Raw genomic sequence first — 27,983 nt, forward strand, 5'->3', positions numbered from 1 at the left:
GAGAAAAAAATTGGAGTCCCCCCCCCTCCCTCAGTATTCAGCATGATGGTTCGTTCCGACCAATCAAATTTGTAGTTGCCTCTTCCGGGTACTGTGCAGACACGTGATTTGTAGAACGTGCTAAGCGTGGTATAAAAAGTGTCTCCGTCTTGTGAAACGAGGCTATATAACGGCGGCCATCATTCCGAAGACAGAGAGCTTTGAAAAATGGTTCCTGCATAGGCAGACAGAGCAGTGATGGTATAGTATGTGAAGGCGGCCTGGAGTGTTGGTTTAGGAGTAAGAAGAAAATGACGGATCCCCGTTTGCAACTAGAAGTGCAGCCGCATCACGAACAGAGGAAAATCTGCGGCTCCCGAGCAAAGTACCGTGATGGACGGAAGCCGAGAGCAGTCAAAGTGCGTGGAGCCATTATTATAACGCTAAATGTGACACTTCAGTTTTATTGTCGAATTACAAGCACCTGCAGACAAGACAGCAAGGACCTAGTACTTGTAGTCCTATAACACATGGAAGATCGCGATACAGAGACTAGTAATAATAGTGAGTGCAGCTCAGGAGTATAATACAGGATGAAACTCAGGATCAATCATGTAATGTATGTACACAGTGACTGCACCAGCAGAATAGTGAGTGCAGCTCTGGAGTATAATACAGGATGAAACTCAGGATCAATCATGTAATGTATGTACACAGTGACTGCACCAGCAGAATAGTGAGTGCAGCTCTGGAGTATAATACAGGATGTAACTCAGGATCAGTAATGTAATGTATGTACACAGTGACTGCACCAGCAGAATAGTGAGTGCAGCTCTGGAGTATAATACAGGATGTAACTCAGGATCAGTAATGTAATATATGTACACAGTGACTGCACCAGCAGAATAGTGAGTGCAGCTATGGAGGATAATACAGGATGTAACTCAGGATCAGTAATGTAATGTATGTACACAGTGACAGCACCAGCAGAATAGTGAGTGCAGCTCTGGAGTATAATACAGGATGTAACTCTGGATCAGTAATGTAATGTATGTACACAGTGACTGCACCAGCAGAATAGTGAGTGCAGCTCTGGGGTATAATACAGGATGTAACTCAGGATCAGTACAGGATCAGTAATGTAATGTATGTACACAGTGACTGCACCAGCAGAATAGTGAGTGCAGCTCTGGAGTATAATACAGGATGTAACTCAGGATCAGTAATGTAATATATGTACACAGTGACTGCACCAGCAGAATAGTGAGTGCAGCTCTGGAGTATAATACAGGATGTAACTCAGGATCAGAAATGTAGAATAATGTGTCATTACATACACTGTGCCCTTTGGGTGGGTTTCTATAGTGCCTGGTCAGTATTCTGTACCCATCTTTGCCTCTCATCTGTAGGTTTACACGATTAATCTGGAGTCTCGTTACTTGCTGGTGCAGGGGGTCCCGGCCATCGGTGTTATGAAGGAACTGGTTGAGCAGTTTGCACTTTTTGGAGCAGTAGAAGAATACAATCCGCTGGATGAATACCCGGCCGAGCAGTTCACAGAGGTCTACCTCATTAAGTTCCAGCGGTTACAGAGCGCACGGTGAGACTCGGGCCGTGGATTTCGTCGGTATTCGGATCTTTCACTTTCTACCGTCCCTGTCTAGTAGAGACCCCCTAATGTTACCTGGAGAGGAGAGACTACAGCAGGAATAGGGACCTCCGAGAGGTGGAGATTCACTGTACTTGTACTGAGTCGTTACCGGGCCATCAGGGGAAGCTGACTTATTGGGACTATTACTTCGGTATTATAACCCACAGTTCTATCATGATTGATTGCCCCCCTTGTTCTATTATTTGGAAACTCTCTCATATCTTACGGTGAATATCCCTTTAAGAGCCAGACACCACCGGTTCAATCAGTCATCAAACATTCCTATCTGTGAGCAGCTTTACGAATGTTCATCAGAAATACACTCCTAAACTTGGGACAACATCCCCCTCTGCTAGAATCTGCTGGTCCCCGGGAATATTATTATTTATTATTATAGCGCCATTTATTCAAAGGCGCTTTACATAAATATTCAAAGAAATCCATCACCTACTTCTTCCTTTTTTTTCCCCCAGTGCAGCTTTTATGGGAAATCTGACAGTGCAACATGGCCACTGTTCTCCAGATAGACGGGTACCATGGGTGGGACCACTGCTATCCTAGATGTGAGATGGGAACACCCCATTAATTCCATGGCTTCTCTCTTTACTCTTTAGAGTTGCCAAACGGAAATTAGATGAAAACAGTTTTTTCGGAGGAATCCTTCATGTCTGCTACGCCCCAGAGTTTGAGAGTGTCCAAGAAACTAGAGAAAAACTTCAGGATAGAAGACGATATGTGGCACGAGCATCATATGACCGAGGTCAGTTATATCCTGTCTTATTTGTGTAGTAGTTATATTCTTGTACATAGGAGCAGTATTATAGTAGTGATATTCTTGTACATAGGGGCAGTATTATAGTAGTTATATTCTTGTACATAGGAACAGTATTATAGTAGTTATATTCTTGTACATAGGAGCAGTATTATAGTAGTTATATTCTTGTACATAGGAGCTGTATTATAGTAGTTATATTCTTGTACATAGGGGGCAGTATTATAGTAGTTATATTCTTGTACATAGGGAGCAGTATTATAGTAGTTATATTCTTGTACATAGGGAGCAGTATTATAGTAGTTATATTCTTGTACATAGGAGCAGTATTATAGTAGTTATATTCTTGTACATAGGGGGCAGTATTATAGTAGATATATTCTTGTACATAGGAGCTGTATTATAGTAGTTATATTCTTGTACATAGGGGGCAGTATTATAGTAGTTATATTCTTGTACATAGGGGCAGTATTATAGTAGTTATATTCTTGCACATAGGGGGCAGTATTATAGTAGTTATATTCCTGTACATAGGAGCAGTATTATAGTAGTTACATTCTTGTACATAGGAGCAGTATTATAGTAGTTATATTCTTGTACATAGGAGCAGTATTATAGTAGTTATATTCTTGTACATAGGAGCAGTATTATAGTAGTTATATTCTTGTACATAGGGGGCAGTATTATAGTAGTTATATTCTTGGACATAGGAGCAGTATTATAGTAGTTATATTCTTGGACATAGGAGCAGTATTATAGTAGTTATATTCTTGTACATAGGGGGCAGTATTATAGTAGTTATATTCTTGGACATAGGAGCAGTATTATAGTAGTTATATTCTTGGACATAGGAGCAGTATTATAGTAGTTATATTCTTGTACATAGGGGGCATTATTATAGTAGTTATATTCTTGGACATAGGGGGCAGTATTATAGTAGTTATATTCTTGTACACAGGGGGCAGTATTATAGTAGTTATATTCTTGTACACAGGGGGCAGTATTATAGTAGTTATATTCCTGTACATAGGGGGCAGTATTATAGTAGTTATATTCTTGGACATAGGGGGCAGTATTATAGTAGTTATATTCTTGGACATAGGGGGCAGTATTATAGTAGTTATATTCTTGGACATAGGGGGCAGTATTATAGTAGTTATATTCTTGGACATAGGAGCAGTATTATAGTAGTTATATTCTTGGACATAGGAGCAGTATTATAGTAGTTATATTCTTGAACATAGGGGGCAGTATTATAGTAGTTATATTCTTGGACATAGGAGCAGTATTATAGTAGTTATATTCTTGGACATAGGAGCAGTATTATAGTAGTTATATTCTTGTACATAGGGAGCAGTATTATAGTAGTTATATTCTTGTACATAGAAGCAGTATTATAGTAGTCATATTCTTGTACATAGTAGCAGTATTATAGTAGATATATTCTTGTACATAGTAGCAGTATTATAGTAGATATATTCTTGTACATAGGAGCAGTATTATAGTAGTTATATTCTTGGACATAGGGGCAGTATTATAGTAGTTATATTCTTGGACATAGGGGCAGTATTATAGTAGTTATATTCTTGGACATAGGGGCAGTATTATAGTAGTTATATTCTTGGACATAGGGGGCAGCATTGTAGTAGTTATATTCTTGGACATAGGGGCAGTATTATAGTAGTTATATTCTTGGACATAGGGGCAGTATTATAGTAGTTATATTCTTGTACATAGGGGGCAGTATTATAGTAGTTATATTCTTGTACATAGGGGCAGTATTATAGTAGTTATATTCTTGGACATAGGGGGCAGTATTATAGTAGTTACCGTATCTTTAGACCCTAACATCCATATATTATTCCCCGAGGCTATCAAGGTAAAGAAAAAAGAAAAGACATGTCAGAGAAATCTGGTTTGGCATCTGCATCTGTGGAGTCCAAATTCGTGTGCGCCTCCACGTGGGGCCCCGCTCCTCAGCCTGATGATTTTTCACCCTTGCAGCCATATTTGACCCCTGAACCTTACCAGGAATGCAGATCTTCTTTAGGCTCTGAAAGTTTGTCTTCTGGAGGCACCGTCCATCACCCACCCTGCAGCAGACTACAGGAAACGAGCAGTCCAGAGCTTGTGAGGAGCAGCGCTGCCAGGTTTATGCCAAGGACGACCCAGCTTCAGGAACGACAGCGGAGACCGGAGCCCAGTTTGGCACTTTCTCCGTCTCTTTCTGACTCTCCAGAGGTTGTAATCGGACCGAAACTTCCCGAACTGCCAAAGTTAGATCTGGAAGATGATTCCCTAAACACTTCTGCCAAATTAATAAGCAAAAAGCTAAAAGAGGTGCGTATATACCGCCATTCCGGGAAGCTACATGTGCGCTGATGTTTTGCAGGACGAGTTGTAGTTTTTAATGACTGCATTCACTTTACTATATAATGTGCTGAAAAAAGGGGAAAAAAATTCCCAGTGGGGTGAAATGGTGGAGAAAAAAAAAAATCTGCCTTTTTTTATTTTACTACATTCAATGTACAGTAAAAAAAATGACTTGGATTGTCCAGGTCAGTACAATTAAAGTGATAACAAAGTTGCACTTTTTTTTTTCTTTATTATTACAGAAGTTAAAAAAGAAAAAAAAAATTCTCAACTCTGTTTAAACAATAAAAAAAAAAAAGTAATCACCATTTGAGACCCGTAACTTTTTAGATTTTTCCATCTATGGAGCTGTGTGAGTCTCGATCTTTGCAAGGTGAGCTGAGCACTTTAATTGAAGCACTTTGGGGTACATACAACGTTTTAATCACTTTTCATGGTAGTTTTGCTTAAGGAGCTCAGACAGAAAAATTTGCAATTCCGGCTTTTCAATTATTCTTTCTTTAGGGTGTTTACTTGCCCAGGATAAACAGTTTTATATTTTGATTGGACTTTTTCTGTCTGGATGATGCCAAATAGCAGTATTTAAGTGGTTAAATGGCAGAGAGCAGAGCTAACTCTGATCCCTGCTCTAGGAGGCAGGTTCTGGCTGTGTAACAGCTGGCGCCTGCCCTGTACGGTGCAGGAGCTGCTCCTTAACCTTGCACTTACCATCCTCTGTACATTTACGGCAGATGTCGGGAGAGAGGCCAGAGGGAAAGGATCTTTAGAAAATAAGGATAGGAGCATTACTTGCCCCTTTGAACCTGAGCCCCTGGTCCCATAGTCATTGCCTAGATCAGAAATGCTGATGTCCCATTCCTGCAGCCACCTAACAGATTAAGCCATTGATTGGCTGCAGGGTCGGGTGATTGATAAAGACGTCATTGCTTCTGGTCCCAGTGATGTTTTACAAACTGGCCACTTGTGGTAAAACCCCTCTGTCCAACAGTTACCAAAAGTCTGTTACATCCCATCATAGCTAATATAGTGATGTGGATTATTATTATTTTTTTTTTAGTAATGTCAAGCTTTTCCCCCTGCTAATTCATTGCCTGTAAGGCAAAGAACTAAAGCAAGATGTTTGTATGGACTTTATAGGACGGAAATTCGTTCACCCTCCACTAGGGGGAGCTTGCCACATATGGTTTTATAATTGAATAGGGGGCAGCATGGTGGCTCAGTGGTTAGCACTGATGCTTTGCAGCACTGGGGTCCTGGGTTCAAATCCCACCAAGGACAACATCTGCAAGGAGTTTGTATGTTCTCCCTGTGTTTGCATGGGTTTCCTCCGGGTTCTCCGGTTTCCTCCCACACTCCAAAGATATACTGATATGGGAATGCAGATTGTGAGCCCCAGTGGGGACAGTGATGACAATGTCTTTAAAGGGCTGCGGAATATGTTAGCGCTATATAAAGATCATTATTTATTTAATCCATTGTATAAGTTGTGTGCTCCCCCTAGTGGTGGCTGCAGGCGGACAGTTATGTCATTTACCTACATAGCAAGACTCCCCAGGATGGTAATCGTGCTATGAGACATTGATCACTTGTGTGGACAGGTCTCTAATTTTATTCATTTCTTCTAGTCATCCTGATTTTTCTTTTTTTTAGGTTTCTAAATGTTCTACAGTAACTAAACCAGAAGCCACGTCGGGTGACAATCAATCTGCTCCTCCAATAAAACAGAGAAGAAGAATATGAAAAAGTAAAAGCTTTGTTTGCTTGGTCCCCAGATTTGTGAATGCAGCAGTGAATAAATTATTTTTATTATAAAGAGAATATATTACTGGTGTTGTTGTCAGACAGTTTATTTTAGCAGAGCAGGGTCCTTCACTAATCTGCACAGACTGACAATGAGGAGCCATAGAAATGACCACTGATCCCAGCATACCCCCTGAGGCTGCTGCTCCTCACACCCAGGGTACAGTGTTGGGTATCACTGTCGCTGACTGGCACAGACGCCCCCCCACCACTTTTACGTCCCAGTTATTCGTGCAGACGCTCCACATCCCTCTCCCGCGATGTTCTTGATTATGGGTCCCCGGGCTCGGCAAATGCTTGACTTTCAAACGCCATGATGCTCTGCGAGAAGAAAGACATAACTTATGACTGAAAGCCGGCAGCTGAAGGTAGAAATAAAGCTCATCTTCTCCCAGCTGCCAGACCTTCAGTACAGCGGCAGGTCACCTTCATAACACTATTAACCAGCAGAATAGCCCCCTAGCTGCACGTTAATAGCATTTTTGGACCTGACTGGTTCCCTTTAAACTTTTAAGGACTCGACCAATTTGTCATTTTTGCGATTTCATTTTTTCCTCCCCCTTCTTCCAAAATTCATACTTTGTCCATTGACCTAGCCGTATGAGGGTTTGTTTTTTGGGTGGCGAGCTGATCATTTTTAATGGTACTATTTTGAGGTACATATAATGTGTTGCATTTTGTCGGGGGAGGTTCGGCAATCAAAAAAAAAAAAAAACAGCAATTCTGGAGTTTCAATTTTTTATTTTTTTTTCTTCACGGCAACTTGACAAATTTTATATTTTTGATCGATGTTTTTTGGAAGTGACAATACTGAATATGCAAATCATTATTAGATTTTACATCTTTGGATAAGGAAAAGGGGACTTTATATGACTTTTGTTAATTTTTAACATTTTTTTTTTTCCATAACTATTTTTTGTTTTACTTTTTCATTTTAATTTTCAGCCTCCTGTTCCCTCAGGGGACTTAAACCCATGTCCTCTTGTACTAGATACAATATTTTAGTATTGCAGTAAACAGTAGGGATCACGGTCCCCTATGAAGTCCGGCCTGTGGCTGCACCAACATTGCGATGATGGGTCCTTTATCCGGCCCCCAGTAGAAGATGTCTACCGGCTCAGAGTTTCACTACCCCCAGTCTTCTGATGAGACACTTGAGGGACTTTTCACAATCTCACCTTACTGTCTGGCAAACAAGGACCAAATGCCTCCAGTAAAAGGTTTTCCTCTCTGACAGCTTTGTCAAAATCCAAATAAGATAGCTTGCTGTCATGGTCGTGATCCTGTGGGAGAAAGCGGAATACACGTGTCACGTTTAATGAACATACATACATGCTGCACATTACAGGACTGTCTATAGGCGTATGGTCAGATGTGCAGGTACTGATTCAGGGGAGCTGAGGATCAGTTCCTCCACAACAGGGGGGCCGGGACATGACCCTTTCAATCATAGGATCAGTAGGGAAAGCATTGCTTTGTGTGAAGGTAATGACACCTACAATCAGACTGATGGATGGTTCCTCAATGGCAGCCCCTACATAATACTGTAGATTTTGACCCCCAGTTGTGCAGGCAAATATTAAGGTCCCACAGCCAACAGCTGAAGTGGATCCAACAGGAAGTAGAATCAGTTCGTCCTATTTACCATTCCTCCTGAATCTACCACTGCATTAGGATTTTTTTATTTATTTTTTTTTAAAGCCAACGTCCCTCCCTCATTAAAAAAATAAATTATATATATATATATTATATACAATATTTTTTTTTTTTTTTTTTTTATATATATATATATACAATATTTGTGGCAGCAGTTTTCGTTCTTGTTAACTCAAGTGATGCATATGTCCCATGGATCCCTGGGCACAGACCAGCTGCTTCTTTCTGCTCTCTCAGGGCAGTTAGCTTCTTGGCAAATGTAAGAAACTGAATTTAATAAATCTGAACAGCGGGAACTGAACTGAAAGATATGACACACATACCATCTTTTTTAGTGTAATTTCTACCAGGTCCTTTATACCCTCGTCTGGGTCTTCCTCTGTCGGCTGCTTAAGGAGACTGTTCTTCAGCATATGGAACATTTCTTCTCTGGAGATAAAACCATCACTGTTCAGATCATAGACCTCAAAGCAATCTGCAGCAGAAGGCAATAATCAGGGGGAAAAACAAGTGTTATATAATTATAATGTTCTATACAAGAAAACGATTTGCACTAACATCCTGTATTATACTCCAGAGCTGCACTCACTATTCTGCTGGTGCAGTCACTGTGTACATACATTACATTACTGATCCTGTACTGATCCTGAGTTACATCCTGTATTATACTCCAGAGCTGCACTCACTATTCTGCTGGTGCAGTCACTGTGTACATACAATACTGATCCTGTACAGATCCTGAGTTACATCCTGTATTATACTCCAGAGCTGCACTCACTATTCTGCTGGTGCAGTCACTGTGTACATACATTACATTACTAATCCTGAGTTACATCCTGTATTATCCCCCAGAGCTGCACTCACTATTCTGCAGGTGCAGTCACTGTGTACATACATTACATTACTGATCCTGAGTTACATCCTGTAATATACTCCAGAGCTGCACTCACTATTCTGCAGGTGCAGTCACTGTGTACATACATTACATTACTGATCCTGAGTTACATCCTGTAATATACTCCAGAGCTGCACTCACTATTCTGCTGGTGCAGTCACTGTGTACATACATTACATTACTGATCCTGAGTTACATCCTGTAATATACTCCAGAGCTGCACTCACTATTCTGCTGGTGCAGTCACTGTGTGCATACATTACATTACTGATCCTGAGTTACATCCTGTATTATACTCCAGAGCTGCACTCACAATTCTGCTGGTGCAGTCACTGTGTGCATACATTACATTACTGATCCTGAGTTACATCCCGTATTATACTCCAGAGCTGCACTCACTATTCTGTGGTGCAGTCACTGTGTACATACATTACTGATCCTGAGTTACATCCTGTATTATCCTCCAGAGCTGTATTCACTATTCTGCAGGTGCCGTCACTGTGTACATACATTACATTACTGATCCTGAGTTACATCCTGTATTATACTCCAGAGCTGCACTCACTATTCTGCTGGTGCAGTCACTGTGTACATACATTACATTACTGATCCTGTACTGATCCTGAGTTACATCCTGTATTATCCTCCAGAGCTGCACTCACTATTCTGCTGGTGCAATCACTGTGTACATACATTACATTACAGATCCTGAGTTACATCCTGTATTATACTCCAGAGCTGCACTCACTATTCTGCTGGTGCAGTCACTGTATACATACATTATATTACAGATCCTGAGTTACATCCTGTATTATCCTCCAGAGCTGCACTCACTATTCTGCTGGTGCAGTCACTGTATACATACATTATATTACTGATCCTGTACTGATCCTGAGTTACCTCCTGTATTATACTCCAGAGCTGCACTCGCTATTCTGCTGGTGTAATCACTGTGTACATACATTACATTACTGATCCTGAGTTACATCCTGTATTATACTCCAGAGCTGCACTCACTATTCTGCTGGTGCAGTCACTGTGTACATACATTACATTACTGATCCTGAGTTACATCCTGTATTATACTCCAGAGCTGCACTCACTATTCTGCTGGTGCAGTCACTGTGTACATACATTACATTACTGATCCTGAGTTACATCCTGTATTATACTCCAGAGCTGCACTCACTATTCTGCTGGTGCAGTCACTGTGTACATACATTACATTACTGATCCTGAGTTACATCCTGTATTATACTCCAGAGCTGCACTCACTATTCTGCTGGTGCAGTCACTGTGTACATACATTACATTACTGATCCTGAGTTACATCCTGTATTATACTCCAGAGCTGCAATCACTATTCTGCTGGTGCAGTCACTGTGTACATACATTACATTACTGATCCTGTACTGATCCTGAGTTACATCCTGTATTATCCTCCAGAGCTGCACTCACTATTCTGCTGGTGCAGACACTGTGTACATACACTACATTACTGATCCTGAGTTACATCCTGTATTATACTGCAGAGCTGCACTCACTATTCTGCTGGTGCAATCACTGTGTACATACATTACATTACAGATCCTGAGTTACATCCTGTATTATCCTCCAGAGCTGCACTCACTATTCTGCTGGTGCAGTCACTGTATACATACATTATATTACTGATCCTGTACTGATCCTGAGTTACCTCCTGTATTATACTCCAGAGCTGCACTCGCTATTCTGCTGGTGTAATCACTGTGTACATACATTACATTACTGATCCTCAGTTACCTCCTGTATTATACTCCAGAGCTGCACTCACTATTCTGCTGGTGCAGTTGCTGTGTACATACATTACATTACTGATCCTGAGTTACATCCTGTATTATACTCCAGAGCTGCGCTCACTATTCTGCTGGTGCAGTCACTGTGTACATACATTACATTACTGATCCTCAGTTACCTCCTGTATTATACTCCAGAGCTGCACTCACTATTCTGCTGGTGCAGTCGCTGTGTACATACATTACATTACTGATCCTGAGTTACATCCTGTATTATACTCCAGAGCTGCACTCACTATTCTGCTGGTGCAGTCACTGTGTACATACATTACATTACTGATCCTCAGTTACCTCCTGTATTATACTCCAGAGCTGCACTCACTATTCTGCTGGTGCAGTTGCTGTGTACATACATTACATTACTGATCCTAAGTTACATCCTGTATTATACTCCAGAGCTGCACTCACTATTCTGCTGGTGCAGTCGCTGTGTACATACATTACATTACTGATCCTGTACTGATCCTGAGTTACATCCTGTATTATACTCCAGAGCTGCACTCACTATTCTGCTGGTGCAGTCACTGTGTACATACATTACATTACTGATCCTCAGTTACCTCCTGTATTATACTCCAGAGCTGCACTCACTATTCTGCTGGTGCAGTCGCTGTGTACATACATTACATTACTGATCCTGAGTTACAACCTGTATTATACTCCAGAGCTGCACTCACTATTCTGCTGGTGCAGTCACTTCGTACATACATTACATTACTGATTCTGAGTTACATCCTGTATTATACTCCAGAGCTGCACTCACTATTCTGCTGGTGCAATCACTGTGTACATACATTACATTATTGATCCTGTACTGATCCTGAGTTACATCCTGTATTATACTCCAGAGCTGCACTCACTATTCTGCTGGTGCAGTCACTGTGTACATACATTACATTACTGATCCTGAGTTACATCCTGTATTATACTCCAGAGCTGCACTCACTATTCTGCTGGTGCAGTCACTGTGTACATACATTACATTACTGATCCTCAGTTACCTCCTGTATTATACTCCAGAGCTGCACTCACTATTCTGCTGGTGCAGTCGCTGTGTACATACATTACAATACTGATCCTGAGTTACATCCTGTATTATACTCCAGAGCTGCACTCACTATTCTGCTGGTGCAGTCACTGCGTACATACATTACATTACTGATCCTGAGTTACATCCTGTATTATCCTCCAGAGCTGCACTCACTATTCTGCTGGTGCAGTCACTGTGTACATACATTACATTACTGATTCTGAGTTACATCCTGTATTATACTCCAGAGCTGTACTCACTATTCTGCTGGTGCAGTCAATGTGTACATACATTACATTATTGATCCTGTACTGATCCTGAGTTACATCCTGTATTATACTCCAGAGCTGCACTCACTATTCTGCTGGTGCAGTCACTGTGTACATACATTACATTACTGATCCTGAGTTACATCCTGTATTATACTCCAGAGCTGCACTCACTATTCTGCTGGTGCAGTCACTGCGTACATACATTACATTACTGATCCTGAGTTACATCCTGTATTATACTCCAGAGCTGCACTCACTATTCTGCTGGTGCAGTCACTGTGTACATACATTACATTACTGATCCTGAGTTACATACTGTATTATACTCCAGAGCTGCACTCACTATTCTGCTGGTGCAGTCACTGTGTACATACATTACATTACTGATCCTCAGTTACCTCCTGTATTATACTCCAGAACTGCACTCACTATTCTGCTGGTGCAGTCGCTGTGTACATACATTACATTACTGATCCTGAGTTACATCCTGTATTATACTCCAGAGCTGCACTCACTATTCTGCTGGTGCAGTCACTGCGTACATACATTACATTACTGATCCTGAGTTACATCCTGTATTATCCTCCAGAGCTGCACTCACTATTCTGCTGGTGCAGTCACTGTGTACATACATTACATTACTGATTCTGAGTTACATCCTGTATTATACTCCAGAGCTGCTCTCACTATTCTGCTGGTGCAGTCACTGTGTACATACATTACATTACTGATCCTGAGTTACATCCTGTATTATACTCCAGAGCTGCACTCACTATTCAGCTGGTGCAGTCACTGTGTACATACATTACATTACTGATCCTGTACTGATCCGGAGTTACATCCTGTATTATACTCCAGAGCTGCACTCACTATTCTGCTGGTGCAGTCACTGTGTACATACATTACATGATTGATCCTGTACTGATCCTGAGTTACATCCTGTATTATACTCCAGAGCTGCACTCACTATTCTGCTGGTGCAGTCACTGTGTACATACATTACATTACTGATCCTGAGTTACATCCTGTATTATACTCCAGAGCTGCACTCACTATTCTGCTGGTGCAGTCACTGTGTACATACATTACATTACTGATCCTCAGTTACCTCCTGTATTATACTCCAGAGCTGCACTCACTATTCTGCTGGTGCAGTCACTGTGTACATACATTACATTACTGATCCTCAGTTACCTCCTGTATTATACTCCAGAGCTGCACTCACTATTCTGCTGGTGCAGTCACTGTGTACATACATTACATTACTGATCCTGGGTTACCTCCTGTATTATACTCCAGAGCTGCACTCACTATTCTGCTGGTGCAGTCACTGTGTACATACATTACATTACTGATCCTGAGTTACATCCTGTATTATACTCCAGAGCTGCACTCACTATTCTGCTGGTGCAGTCACTGTGTACATACATTACATTACTGATCCTCAGTTACCTCCTGTATTATACTCCAGAGCTGCACTCACTATTCTGCTGGTGCAGTCGCTGTGTACATACATTACATTACTGATCCTGAGTTACATCCTGTATTATACTCCAGAGCTGCACTCACTATTCTGCTGGTGCAGTCACTGCGTACATACATTACATTACTGATCCTGAGTTACATCCTGTATTATCCTCCAGAGCTGCACTCACTATTCTGCTGGTGCAGTCACTGTGTACATACATTACATTATTGATCCTGTACTGATCCTGAGTTACATCCTGTATTATACTCCAGAGCTGCACTCACTATTCTGCTGGTGCAGTCACTGTGTACATACATTACATTACTGATCCTGAGTTACATCCTGTATTATACTCCAGAGCTGCACTCACTATTCTGCTGGTGCAGTCACTGCGTACATACAGTGCCTACAAGTAGTATTCAACCCCCTGCAGATTTAGCTGGTTGACACATGCGGAATTAACTTGGCATTGTGACATTTGTACTGTAGATCAGCCTGGAAGTGGGAAATGCACTGCAGCAATTTTTTATTATTTTTTTTAAAACGTTAAAAGTTAATTCAGAGTGTCATTTATTATTCAACCCCTCAAACCACAAGAATTCTGTTTGGTCCCCCTAAAGTATTAAGAAATAGTTCAGGCACCAAGAATAATGAGCTTCACATGTGTGGATTAAAGATCTCTTTTGCCAGCCTTTTCTGACTATTTAAGACCCTCCCCAAACTTGTGAACAGCACTCAGACATGGTCAACATGGGAAAGACAAAGGAGCATTCCAAGGCCATCAGAGACAAGATCGTGGAGGGTCACAAGGCTGGCAAGGGGTACAAAACCCTTTCCAAGGAGTTGGGCCTACCTGTCTCCACTGTTGGGAGCATCATCCGTAAGTGGAAGGCTTATGGAACTACTGTTAGCCTTCCACGGCCTGGACAGCCTTTGAAAGTGTCCTCCCGTGCCGAGGCCAGGCTTGTCCGAAGAGTCAAGGCTAACCCAAGGACAACAAGGAAGGAGCTCCGGGAAGATCTCATGGCAGTGGGGACATTGGTTTCAGTCAATACCTTAAGTAACGTACTCCACCGCAATGGTCTCCGTTCCAGACGAGCCCGTAAGGTACCTTTACTTTCAAAGCGTCATGTCAAGGCTCGTCTACAGTTTGCTCATGATCACTTGGAGGACTCTGAGACAGACTGGTTCAAGGTTCTATGGTCTGATGAGACCAAGATCGAGATCTTTGGTGCCAACCACACACGTGACGTTTGGAGACTGGATGGCACTGCATATGACCCCAAGAATACCATCCCTACAGTCAAGCATGGTGGTGGCAGCATCATGCTGTGGGGCTGTTTCTCAGCCAAGGGGCCTGGCCATCTGGTCCGCATCCATGGGAAGATGGATAGCACGCCCTACCTGGAGATTTTGGCCAAGAACCTCCGCTCCTCCATCAAGGATCTTAAGATGGGTCGTAATTTCATCTTCCAACAAGACAACGACCCAAAGCACACAGCCAAGAAAACCAAGGCCTGGTTCAAGAGGGAAAAAGTCAAGGTGTTGGAGTGGCCTAGTCAGTCTCCTGACCTTAACCCAATTGAAAACTTGTGGAAGGAGCTCAAGAATAAAGTCCACATGAGACACCCAAAGAACCTAGATAACTTGGAGAAGATCTGCATGGAGGAGTGGGCCAAGATAACTCCACAGACCTGTGCCGGCCTGATCAGGTCTTATAAAAGACGATTATTAGCTGTAATTGCAAACAAGGGTTATTCCACAAAATATTAAACATAGGGGTTGTATAATAATTGACCCACACTTTTATGTTTAAAATTTAATAAAATTCAACTGAGAAACATAACTTTTTGGTTTGTAAGATTTATGCTTCTGTTCATAAAACCTACTCTCGTTTGCAGTTTTAAGGCTCTAACTTATTTGCATCTTATCAAACCAGCTAAATCTGCAGGGGGTTGAATACTACTTGTAGGCACTGTACATTACATTACTGATCCTGAGTTACATCCTGTATTATACTCCAGAGCTGCACTCACTATTCTGCTGGTGCAGTCACTGTGTACATACATTACATTACTGATCCTGAGTTACATCCTGTATTATACTCCAGAGCTGCACTCACTATTCTGCTGGTGCAGTCACTGTGTACATACATTACATTACTGATCCTGAGTTACATCCTGTATTATACTCCAGAGCTGCACTCACTATTCTGCTGGTGCAGTCACTGTGTACATACATTACATTACTGATCCTGAGTTACATCCTGTATTATACTCCAGAGCTGCACTCACTATTCTGCTGGTGCAGTCACTGTGTACATACATTACATTACTGATCCTCAGTTACCTCCTGTATTATACTCCAGAGCTGCACTCACTATTCTGCTGGTGCAGTCGCTGTGTACATACATTACATTACTGATCCTCAGTTACCTCCTGTATTATACTCCAGAGCTGCACTCACTATTCTGCTGGTGCAGTCGCTGTGTACATACATTACATTACTGATTCTGAGTTACATCCTGTATTATACTCCAGAGCTGCTCTCACTATTCTGCTGGTGCAGTCACTGTGTACATACATTACATTACTGATCCTGAGTTACATCCTGTATTATACTCCAGAGCTGCACTCACTATTCTGCTGGTGCAGTCACTGTGTACATACTTTACATTACTGATCCTGTACTGATCCGGAGTTACATCCTGTATTATACTCCAGAGCTGCACTCACTATTCTGCTGGTGCAGTCACTGTGTACATACATTACATGATTGATCCTGTACTGATCCTGAGTTACATCCTGTATTATACTCCAGAGCTGCACTCACTATTCTGCTGGTGCAGTCACTGTGTACATACATTACATTACTGATCCTGAGTTACATCCTGTATTATACTCCAGAGCTGCACTCACTATTCTGCTGGTGCAGTCACTGTGTACATACATTACAGTACTGATCCTCAGTTACCTCCTGTATTATACTCCAGAGCTGCACTCACTATTCTGCTGGTGCAGTCACTGTGTACATACATTACATTACTGATCCTCAGTTACCTCCTGTATTATACTCCAGAGCTGCACTCACTATTCTGCTGGTGCAGTCACTGTGTACATACATTACATTACTGATCCTGGGTTACCTCCTGTATTATACTCCAGAGCTGCACTCACTATTCTGCTGGTGCAGTCACTGTGTGCATACATTACATTACTGATCCTGAGTTACATCCTGTATTATACTCCAGAGCTGCACTCACTATTCTGCTGGTGCAGTCACTGTGTACATACATTACATTACTGATCCTCAGTTACCTCCTGTATTATACTCCAGAGCTGCACTCACTATTCTGCTGGTGCAGTCACTGTGTACATACATGACATTACTGATCCTGGGTTACCTCCTGTATTATACTCCAGAGCTGCACTCACTATTCTGCTGGTGCAGTCACTGTGTACATACATTACATTACTGATCCTGAGTTACAGTTGCTTCTTCCTCTAATCTTAGCGCTGTAGTCAATACTGACTGAGACATTAAGGTGATTTATACGGCTTCCTGTGTGATCCCATTGGCGCTCCATGCCATCAGCCTCAGGGGTTATAATTAGTGTTGAGCCACCCCCGTAGTGTTCGGGTTCGGTTCGGTTCGTCGAACACCGGGATGTTCGAGGAACTGTTCGTCGAACTGTTCGTCGAACACCTTAGAACACCGTCGAACACCGTTAAAACCAATGGCAGGCAAACAAAAACACATAGAAACACATAGAAAACACCTGCAAAGGTGTCCAAAAGCTGACAAACTGCTCAGAAGACACTCTCTTTAAAAAAGCCGGCCGGCAAATTCAGCAGCGGCATACACCGGTACCCGACAATTTAGACAAGAAGGAATAGAGCATCACACATAGATTAGATAGATAGAAACATGTCAGTAACACATATAAGAAGCACAGTGACAGTGTTGGTTACTGCACTTGTCATTTAGTGTAAAGGATTTATTAAAAAAAATATTAGTGTTTTCATGCACCGTCTCTTTAAAAAAGCCGGCCGGCAATTCAGCATCTGTACCCGACAATTTAGAACAGAAAGAATAGAGCTTCACACATAGATTAGATAGATAGAAACATGTCAGTCACATATATAATAAGTACAGTGATAGTGTTGCTTACTGTACTTGTCATTTAGTGTAAAGGATTTATTTAAAAAAATAATAGTGTTTTCATGCACTGTCTCTTTAAAAAAGCCGGCCGGCAATTCAGCAGCGGTACCCGACAATTTAGAACAGAAAGATAGAGCATCACACATAGATTAGATAGATAGAAACATGTCAGTCACATATATATGAAGTACAGTGATAGTGTTGGTTACTGTACTTGTCATTTAGTATTAAAATAAAGGATTTATTATTAAAAAAATTGGCGTGGGGTTCCCCTTAATTTTAGGCTCTAGCGGAGGTTAAGCAGACGGCTGGGGCAGATGTTTGAAGCCTGGGAAGGGGGTAATACCCACGGAGCTTCCCAGGCTACTAATATCAGCCCCCAGCTGAATACATAGCCTTTACTAGCTATTAAAATGGGGGACCCCCCAAAAAAAATGACGTGGGGTCCCCCCTAATTTAATAGCTAGCAAAGGCTAGGCAGACAGCTGGGGGCTGATATTAATAGCCCAGGAAGGGAGCCATGAATATTGGCCCCCTCCCAGGCTAGAAACACCAGCCGTCAGCCGCCCCAGAAATGGCGCATTCATAGGATGCGCCAATTCTGGCACTTAGCCTCGCTCTTCCACGCTGCCCTGGTGCGGTGGCAGGGGGTAATAGGGTTGGGGTTGATGTCAGCTTATAATGCCAGCTGACATCAAGCCCAGGTTAGTAATGGAGAGGCGTCTATAAGACACCCCCATTACTAACCCCATAGTCAAAGTTAAAAAAAACACAAACACCCAGAATAAAGTCCTTTAATTGAAATAAAGACACAATCCTTTATTGTTCTAAATTAAACCATACTTACCATCACGCCCATTCCAGCTGAAGCCAACGATCTCCTGCAATAAAAGAAAAATAATAAAGCAACCTCATCCTTACCTTTCCATGGTTCCCACGACAGCTTCAGCTCTGCTACATCGAGATGACAGGCTGGACCGCAGCAGAACGCTGCCATCCAGCCTGTCATCCCGCAGACACTGAGAAGCGCAGGCTTGCTTGCGCTGCTCAGCGTCTCTCTGTGACGACATCCAGATGAGCCGAGTTCATGTCCAATGAACTCGGCTCACCTCATGCACGTCACTGACAGCGTGGGAAAATTCTCACGCTGAAGCGCTGATTGCAGGAGAATTTTCCCACGCTGTCAGTGACGTGCATGAGGTGAGCCGAGTTCATTGGACATGAGCTCACTTCATGCACATCACTGACAGCGTGGGAGAATTCTCCTGCACTCAGCACTTCAGCGTGAGAATTTTCCCACGCTGTCAGTGACGTGCATGAGGTGAGCCGAGTTCATTGGACATGACCTCGGCTCATCTGGATGCCGTCACAGCGAGACAGTGAGGAGCGCAAGCATGCCTGCGCTTCTCAGTGTCTGCGGGATGACAGACTGGATGGCAGCGTTCTGCTGCGGTCCAGCCAGTCATCTCGATGTAGCAGAGCTGAAGCTGTCGTGGGAACCATGGAAAGGTAAGGATGAGGTTGGTTTATTATTTTTCTTTTATTGCAGGAGATCGTTGGCTTCAGCTGGAATGGGTGTGATGGTAAGTATGGTTTAATTTAGAACAATAAAGAATTGTGTGTTTATTTCAATTAAAGGACTTTTTTCTGGGTGTTGTGTTTTTTTTACATACTTTACTAGAAATTCATGGCGGTCATGTCTAATACTGGCGTGACCCCATGAATTTTGGGCTTGGGGCCAGCTGATAATACCAAGCTGGCCCTAACCCCTTTATTACCCAGTGAGCCACCGCACCAGGGCCCTGGATGAGTTGGGTACAGCGCCAGAAGATGGCGCTTCTATGAACGCGCCATTTTCCGGGGTGGCTGCGGACTGCAATTTGTAGCGGGGGGGGGCCCAGAAAGCTTGGGCCTCCCTGCGCTGCAGATTCCAGCCCCCAGCTGCCTAGTTGTACCTGGCTGGACACAAAAATAGGGCGAAGCCCCACGTACTTTTTTTTAAATTATTTCATGAAATTCATGAAATAATTAAGAAAAAAAGGGCTTCCCTATATTGTTGTGTCCGGCCAGGTACAAATAGGCAGCTGGTGGTTGGGGGCAGCCCGTTCCTGCCTGCTGTACCTGGCTGTACACAAATATAGTGCGAAGCCCCACTTCAATTTTTTTTAATTATTTCATGAAATTCATGAAATAATTAAGAGAAAAAGGGCTTCCCTATATTGTTGTGTCCGGCCAGGTACAAATAGGCAGCTGGTGGATGGGGGCAGCCCGTTCCTGCCTGCTGTACCTGGCTGGACACAAATATAGTGCGAAGCCCCACTTCAATTTTTTTAAATTATTTCAGGAAATTCATGAAATAATTTAAAAAAAATTGACGTGGGGCTTCGCACTATATTTGTGTCCAGCCAGGTACAGCAGGCAGGAACGGGCTGCCCCCAACCACCAGCTGACTATTTGTACCTGGCCGGACACAACAATATAGGGAAGCCCTTTTTTTCTTAATTATTTCATGAAATAATTTAAAGAAAATTGACGTGGGGCTTCGCCCTGTTTTTGTGTCCAGCCAGGTACAACTAGGCAGCTGGGGGCTGGAATCCGCAGCGCAGGGAGGCCCAAGCTTTCTGGGCCACCCCCGCTGCAAATTGCAGTCCGCAGCCGCCCCGGAAAATGGCGCGTTCATAGAAGCGCCATCTTCTGGCGCTGTACCCAACTCATCCAGGGCCCTGATGCGGTGGCTCACTGGGTAATAAAGGGGTTAGGGCCAGCTTGGCATTATCAGCTGGCCCTAAGCCCGAAATTCATGGGGTCACGCCAATATTAGACATGACCACCATGAATTTCTAGTAAAGTATTTAAAAAAAACACAACACCCAGAAAAAAGTCCTTTAATTGAAATAAACACACAATTCTTTATTGTTCTAAATTAAACCATACTTACCATCACGCCCATTCCAGCTGAAGCCAACGATCTCCTGAAATAAAAGAAAAATAATAAAGCAACATCATCCTTACCTTTCCATGGTTCCCATGACAGCTTCAGCTCTGCTACATCGAGATGACAGGCTGGACCGCAGCAGAACGCTGCCATCCAGCCTGTCATCCCGCAGACACTGAGAAGCGCAGGCTTGCTTGCGCTCCACAGTGTCTCTCTGTGAGGGCATCCAGATGAGCCGAGTTAATGTCCAATGAACTCGGCTCACCTCATGCACGTCACTGACAGCGTGGGAAAATTCTCCTGCACTCAGCGCTTCAGCGTGGGAGAATTCTCACACTGAAGCGCTGAGTGCAGGAGAATTCTCCCACGCTGTCAGTGACGTGCAGGAGGTGAGCTGAGTTCATTGGACATGAGCTCACCTTATGCACGTCACTGACAGCGTGGGAAAATTCTCCTGCACTCAGCGCTTCAGCGTGGGAGAATTCTCACGCTGAAGCGCTGAGTGCAGGAGAATTCTCCCACGCTGTCAGTGACGTGCAGGAGGTGAGATGAGTTCATTGGACATGAGCTCACCTTATGCACGTCACTGACAGCGTGGGAGAATTCTCCTGCACTCACCGCTTCAGCGTGAGAATTTTCCCACGCTGTCAGTGACGTGCATGAGGTGAGCCGAGTTCATTGGACATGAACTCGGCTCATCTGGATGTCGTCACAGAGAGACGCTGAGCAGCGCAAGCAAGCCTGCGCTTCTCAGTGTCTGTGGGATGAGAGGCTGGATGGCAGCGTTCTGCTGCGGTCCAGCCTGTCATCTCGATGTAGCAGAGCTGAAGCTGTCGTGGGAACCATGGAAAGGTAAGGATGAGGTTGCTTTATTATTTTTCTTTTATTGCAGGAGATCGTTGGCTTCAGCTGGAATGGGCGTGACGGTAAGTATGGTTTAATTTAGAACAATAAAGGATTGTGTCTTTATTTCAATTAAAGGACTTTATTCTGGGTGTTTGTGTTTTTTTTAACTTTGACTATGGGGTTAGTAATGGGGGTGTCTTATAGACGCCTCTCCATTACTAACCTGGGCTTGATGTCAGCTGGCATTATAAGCTGACATCAACCCCAACCCTATTACCCCCTGCCACCGCACCAGGGCAGCGTGGAAGAGCGAGGCTAAGTGCCAGAATTGGCGCATCCTATGAATGCGCCATTTCTGGGGCGGCTGACGGCTGGTGTTTCTAGCCTGGGAGGGGGCCAATATTCATTGCTCCCTTCCTGGGCTATTAATATCAGCCCCCAGCTGTCTGCCTAGCCTTTGCTAGTTATTAAATTAGGGGGGACCCCACGTCATTTTTTTGGGGGGGTCCCCCATTTTAATAGCTAGTAAAGGCTATGTATTCAGCTGGGGGCTGATATTAGTAGCCTGGGAAGCTCCGTGGGTATTACCCCCTTCCCAGGCTTCAAACATCTGCCCCAGCCGTCTGCTTAACCTCCGCTAGAGCCTAAAATTAAGGGGAACCCCACGCCAATTTTTTTAATAAATCCTTTATTTTAATACTAAATGACAAGTACAGTAACCAACACTATCACTGTACTTCATATATATGTGACTGACATGTTTCTATCTATCTAATCTATGTGTGATTCTCTATTCTAAATTGTCGGGTACCGCTGCTGAATTGCCGGCCGGCTTTTTTAAAGAGACGGTGCATGAAAACACTATTATTTTTTTTGATAAATCCTTTACGCTAAATGACAAGTACAGTAAGCAGCACTTTCACTGTACTTCGTATATATGTGGCTGACATGTTTATATCTATCTAATCTATGTGTGAAGCTCTATTCTTTCGGTTCTAAATTGTCGGGTACAGGTGTATGCCGCTGCTGAATTGCCGGCTTTTCATGTTTCACTGTTGGCACTGTTCCCATCGATTTGGGCAATCACTGTAATGCCACAACCACCATGGCTGTGGCATTACAGTGAGTGGCAGACAATCCCTGCATGATTGGTGCTCTAAATAGCGCCAGACATGCAGGACACGCTTTTGGTGCACGAACAGTTATCGAACATAACCTCGAACAGCCGAATTTTTTGCAAATCGTTCGGGTTCGTCGAACAACTCGAACACCGCCCAAAACAGCTCGAATTTGAGATTGGCGAACAGTTCTAGTCGAACACCGCTCATCTCTAGTTATAATGGCCAATAGATTCCCAGTAGTAGCCCCAGTTCTTCCATGTAGATAGGCCTATAACGCAGGACTAGAAGGAGAGTTATATTCCGGTACATGGGATCACTTACATTTAATCTTCTCATCCAGTGTTCCTCGGAGAAACACAGACAAGCCTTCGATCCATTCGCTGACACTGATGTAGCTGTCATTGTCCTTATCGAACCCTCTGAATACTGGAGATAGAAGCACAGTCCTTACTATACAGAGCGGTCTGAGGCCGCTCCGCGCTGAGACCTGCACTCACCCCGGTCCATGATCATATCGTCCGTCATGGTGAACGTGTTGTGCAGGATGTTCCTGAATGTGTTCCTGTCGATGCCGCCTCTGGTGTGCGGATCTATCGGGCGCCCGACTATCGTGTTGTACAGACGGATGAGACTTTCCACCTCGTGTCTGGTGACTGCAAGAATCACAGCAATCCCTGATGAGACTCCAGAGGGGTTTAAATCGAGCTGAAAATGATCCTGCGATACCGATCACCTAATAACTGTATGAAAACTTGTTTTTTTGCAGGATGAGTCGTAGTTTTGAATTACATCATTCACATTACAATATAATATACTGCAAAACACTAAAAAAAAATTTGAAATTGTGACAACACCATTCAGCTACTGATTTTTGGTTTTGTTTTTATAGCATTCAGTGTGCGATAAAAATTACCTGGTGACACGATTCTCCGGGTTACTATAGTTACGGCAATACCAAACTTGTATACTATATACATATATATATATATATATATATATATATACATATATATATATATATATATATATATATATACACACACACACAGTATATATACAATACAGGAAAATCTTTAAATGAGAAGGTGTGTCCAAACTTTTGGTCTGTACTGTACATATATATATATATATATATACAGTGCTGGCCAAAAGTATTGGCACCCCTGTAATTCTGTCAGATAATACTCAGTTTCTTCTTGAAAATGATTGCAATCACAAATTCTTTGGTATTATTATCTTCATTTAATTTGTCTTCAATGAAAAAACACAAAAGAGAATGAAGCAAAAATCAAATCATTGATCATTTCACACAAAACTCCAAAAAAGGGCCGGACAAAAGTATTGGCACCCTCAGCCTAATACTTGGTTGCACAACCTTTAGCCCAAATAACTGCGAACAACCGCTTCCGGTAACCATCAATGAGTTTCTTACAATGCTCTGCTGGAATTGTAGACCATTCTTCTTTGGCAAACTGCTCCAGGTCCCTGATATTTGAAGGGTGCCTTCTTCAAACTGCCATTTTGAGATCTCTCCACAGGTGTTCTATGGGATTTAGGTCTGGACTCATTGCTGGCCACCTTAGAAGTCTCCAGTGCTTTCTCTCAAACCATTTTATAGTGCTTTTGGATGTGTGTTTTGGGTCATTGTCCTGCTGGAAGACCCATGACCTCTGAGGGAGACCCAGCTTTCTCACACTGGGCCCTACATTATGCTGCAAAATTTGTTGGTAGTCTTCAGACTTCATAATGCCATGCACACGGTCAAGCAGTCCAGTGCCAGAGGCAGCAAAGCAACCCCAAAACATCAGGGAACCTCCGCCATGTTTGACTGTAGGGACCGTGTTCTTTTCTTTGAATGCCTCTTTTTTTTTCCTGTACACTCTATGTTGATGCTTTTTCCCAAAAAGCTCTACTTTTGTCTCATCTGACCAGAGAACATTCTTCCAAAACGTTTTAGGCTTTCTCAAGTAAGTTTTGGTAAACTCCAGCCTGGCTTTTTTATGTCTCGGGGTAAGAAGTGGGGTCTTCCTGGGTATCCTACCATACAGTCCCTTTTCATTCAGACGCCGACGGATAGTACGGGTTGACACTGTTGTACCCTCGGACTGCAGGGCAGCTTGAACTTGTTTGGATGTTAGTCGAGGTTCTTTATCCACCATCCGCACAATCTTGCGTTGAAATCTCTCATCAATTTTTCTTTTCCGTCCACATCTAGGGAGGTTAGCCACAGTGCATGGGCTTTACACTTCTTGATGACACTGCGCACGGAAGACACAGGAACATTCAGGTCTTTGGAGATGGACTTGTAGCCTTGAGATTGCTCATGCTTCCTCATAATTTGGTTTCTCAAGTCCTCAGACAGTTCTTTGGTCTTCTTTCTTTTCTCCATGCTCAATGTGGTACACACAAGGACACAGGACAGAGGTTGGGTCAACTTTAATCCATGTTAACTGGCTGCAAGTGTGATTTAGTTATTGCCAACACCTGTTAGGTACCACAGGTAAGTTACAGGTGCTGTTAGTTACACGAATTAGAGAAGCATCACATGATTTTTCAAACAGTGCCAATACTTTTGTCCACCCCCTTTTTTAGGTTTGGTGTGGAATTATATCCAATTTGGCTTTAGGACAATTCTTTTTGTGTTTTTTTCATTCAAGACAAATTAAATGAAGAGAATAATACCAAAGAATTTGTGATTGCAATCATTTTCAGGAAGAAACTGAGTATTATCTGACAGAATTGCAGGGGTGCCAATACTTTTGGCCAGCACTGTATATAGAATTTTTGTTTTTTTAGATATATGTATTTTTTTTTGTGTGGTTTAGAAAATTCCAAAACTTCGGACAAAAAAAAAAGGTAGTTTGTTATTATTTTTGATGTCACTGTGTTGTGGCCTGATTTTAGCATCACGAGCTGTTTTTATTTTACAATTTCGGGGTGCTTACAACGTTCCAATTGTTTTTTTGTTGCATTTTTTTGGGAGAGGTGCAGTGACCACAACATTCAGGCCTTATTCTTTTTTCTTTACCCTTTTTACCATATGGATTAATTATATTTTCACAGATCGGATTTTGACGACAACAAAAAAGTTTATTTTTTTTATCTCCAATTTTGAATTGAGAAAAGTTGTGGTATTCAAACTTCTACATTTCCTATTTAAAAAAATAAATTCATTTTACTATATTTTGTAATATTTATATGGGACCTGACCCTGCGATTTTTTAATTACTCTCCCGTAATTAAATATTACACTATATAGTGAATTTAACTATCTTTGAAGCCTTTATTGGAGTGCAAAAGTGGCAATGACGGGGGCTTTCATCTGGCCAGAGTAACACATGTGAACCCCACAATCACACTGTGAGGAGTGAGGGGGGACGAGCGGTGATGAGCACTTCTATCACCTCACCTCTGGGATCGCACCACTTAGTTGATGGATTTTGAGATTGTCAGTAATGATCAGAGATAGCTTTGATCACTGCTGTTACAGGCAAATTTTGGCTGTATAACACAGCCGACACCTGACTTATGAGAAGCGAGGTCAGCACCTGAGTCCACTCTGCACGCTAGCACCCGACATGTGCTGTACATGTAAGGCGGAGGTTGGAAAGGAGCCAAAGGGTTCTCCCAGCTTAGCAATTTATCATGCCTGCCCCCACCCCCCGCTATGTTATACAACCCCTTTCACTCCGGCATTTATCCGCTCCGCTCTTCTTACTAAATCCTGTAAAATCCCAAAGTTGATTTTTTTTTTTTTTTTGCGCCTGGCACCACATTGTGCAACTTTTCTAGCAGAGCGCTGGATAACCCCAATTACCCTATATGTCAAGATATAAATTACTACTACCCCCCAGCATGCAATGCCTGCTTATAAACTACAACCCCCAGCATGCAATGCCTGCTTATAAACTACAACCCCCAGCATGCAATGCCAGCCTATAAACTACAACCTCCAGCATGCAATGCCTGCCTATAAACTACAACCCCCAGCATGCAATGCCTGCCTATAAACTACAACCTCCAGCATGCAATGCCTGCTTATAAACTACAACCCCCAGCATGCAATGCCTGCTTATAAACTACAACCCCCAGCATGCAATGCCTGCTTATAAACTACAACCCCCAGCATGCAATGCCTGCCTATAAACTACAACCCCCAGCGTGCAATGCCTGCTTATAAACTACAACCCCCAGCGTGCAATGCCTGCTTATAAACTACAACCCCCAGCGTGCAATGCCTGCTAATAAACTACAACCCCCAGCGTGCAATGCCTGCCTATAAACTACAACCCCCAGCATGCAATGCCTGCTTATAAACTACAACCTCCAGCATGCAATGCCTGCTTATAAACTACAACCCCCAGCATGCAATGCCTGCCTATAAACTACAACCCCCAGCATGCAATGCCTGCTTATAAACTACAACCCCCAGCATGCAATGCCTGATTATAAACTACAACCCCCAGCATGCAATGCCTGCTTATAAACTACAACCCCCAGCATGCAATGCCTGCTTATAAACTACAACCCCCAGCATGCAATGCCTGCCTATAAACTACAACCCCCAGCATGCAATGCCTGCCTATAAACTACAACCCCCAGCATGCAATGCCTGCTTATAAACTACAACCCCCAGCATGCAATGCCTGCCTATAAACTACAACCTCCAGCATGCAATGCCTGCCTATAAACTACAACCCCCAGCATGCAATGCCTACTTATATACTACAACTTCCAGCATGCAATGCATCAGGCACAGCAGCGCCCTCTATGGCTGTGACACGGCGGCTCCCCACACACCGCTCCCCGGGATAGTTACAATGCCGGGCGCTCTTGCACAGGGTCTCCGCCAGCTTCTTCAGGTTCTTGCGGTTCATGGCGGCCACATGCTGGGACATGGCGAGGTCTGCTGGGGGTTGTAGTCCGCGGACTCCCGAGACGTTGTGGAAATCTCTCAGCAACGCTTCAGCGGCACAACAAGTGTAGCCATGGTAACGGCTAGAGCCAATCGGCTTCAGCGCCCCTAAAACGTCATCACATCTGCGCCTTATATCTTATTGGTCACTTCTGTAACGTGGGCGACACGTGACTGTATAAAAGCACCGATGCCTTCTCAGCTGAGGCAGTTGTTTCTCGTGAGTGTACACGGTGATGTAATGTATATGGATTAGATGGGGCGTCTGTATTAA

General features: G+C 43.0%; 2 protein-coding genes across 2 annotated transcripts; one reads left to right on the forward strand and one right to left on the reverse strand.

Moving 5' to 3' along the window:
- The first annotated feature begins 73 nt into the window (after positions 1-73).
- RBM48 (RNA binding motif protein 48) lies at positions 74-6,582 on the forward strand. Its single transcript, XM_073677368.1, has 5 exons — positions 74-398; positions 1,389-1,579; positions 2,245-2,390; positions 4,273-4,742; positions 6,426-6,582. The coding sequence occupies exons 1-5, from the start codon at positions 291-293 to the stop codon at positions 6,513-6,515; spliced, it is 1,005 nt and encodes a 334-aa protein (XP_073533469.1). The 5' UTR covers positions 74-290; the 3' UTR covers positions 6,516-6,582.
- On the reverse strand, positions 6,410-27,806 carry CLXN (calaxin). Its single transcript, XM_073677369.1, has 6 exons — positions 27,614-27,806; positions 23,292-23,447; positions 23,116-23,220; positions 8,555-8,706; positions 7,754-7,858; positions 6,410-6,896 (listed from the first exon to the last, which is right to left on the reverse strand). Exons 1-6 carry the CDS (start codon positions 27,690-27,692, stop codon positions 6,846-6,848), a joined length of 648 nt encoding a protein of 215 aa, XP_073533470.1. The 5' UTR covers positions 27,693-27,806; the 3' UTR covers positions 6,410-6,845.
- Positions 27,807-27,983: the final 177 nt, after the last annotated feature.

Source organism: Phyllobates terribilis, unplaced genomic scaffold (genome assembly GCF_046119375.1).
Source record: "Phyllobates terribilis strain yellow unplaced genomic scaffold, ASM4611937v1 Scaffold_4__5_contigs__length_816908805, whole genome shotgun sequence".
Lineage (NCBI taxonomy): Eukaryota > Metazoa > Chordata > Amphibia > Anura > Dendrobatidae > Phyllobates > Phyllobates terribilis.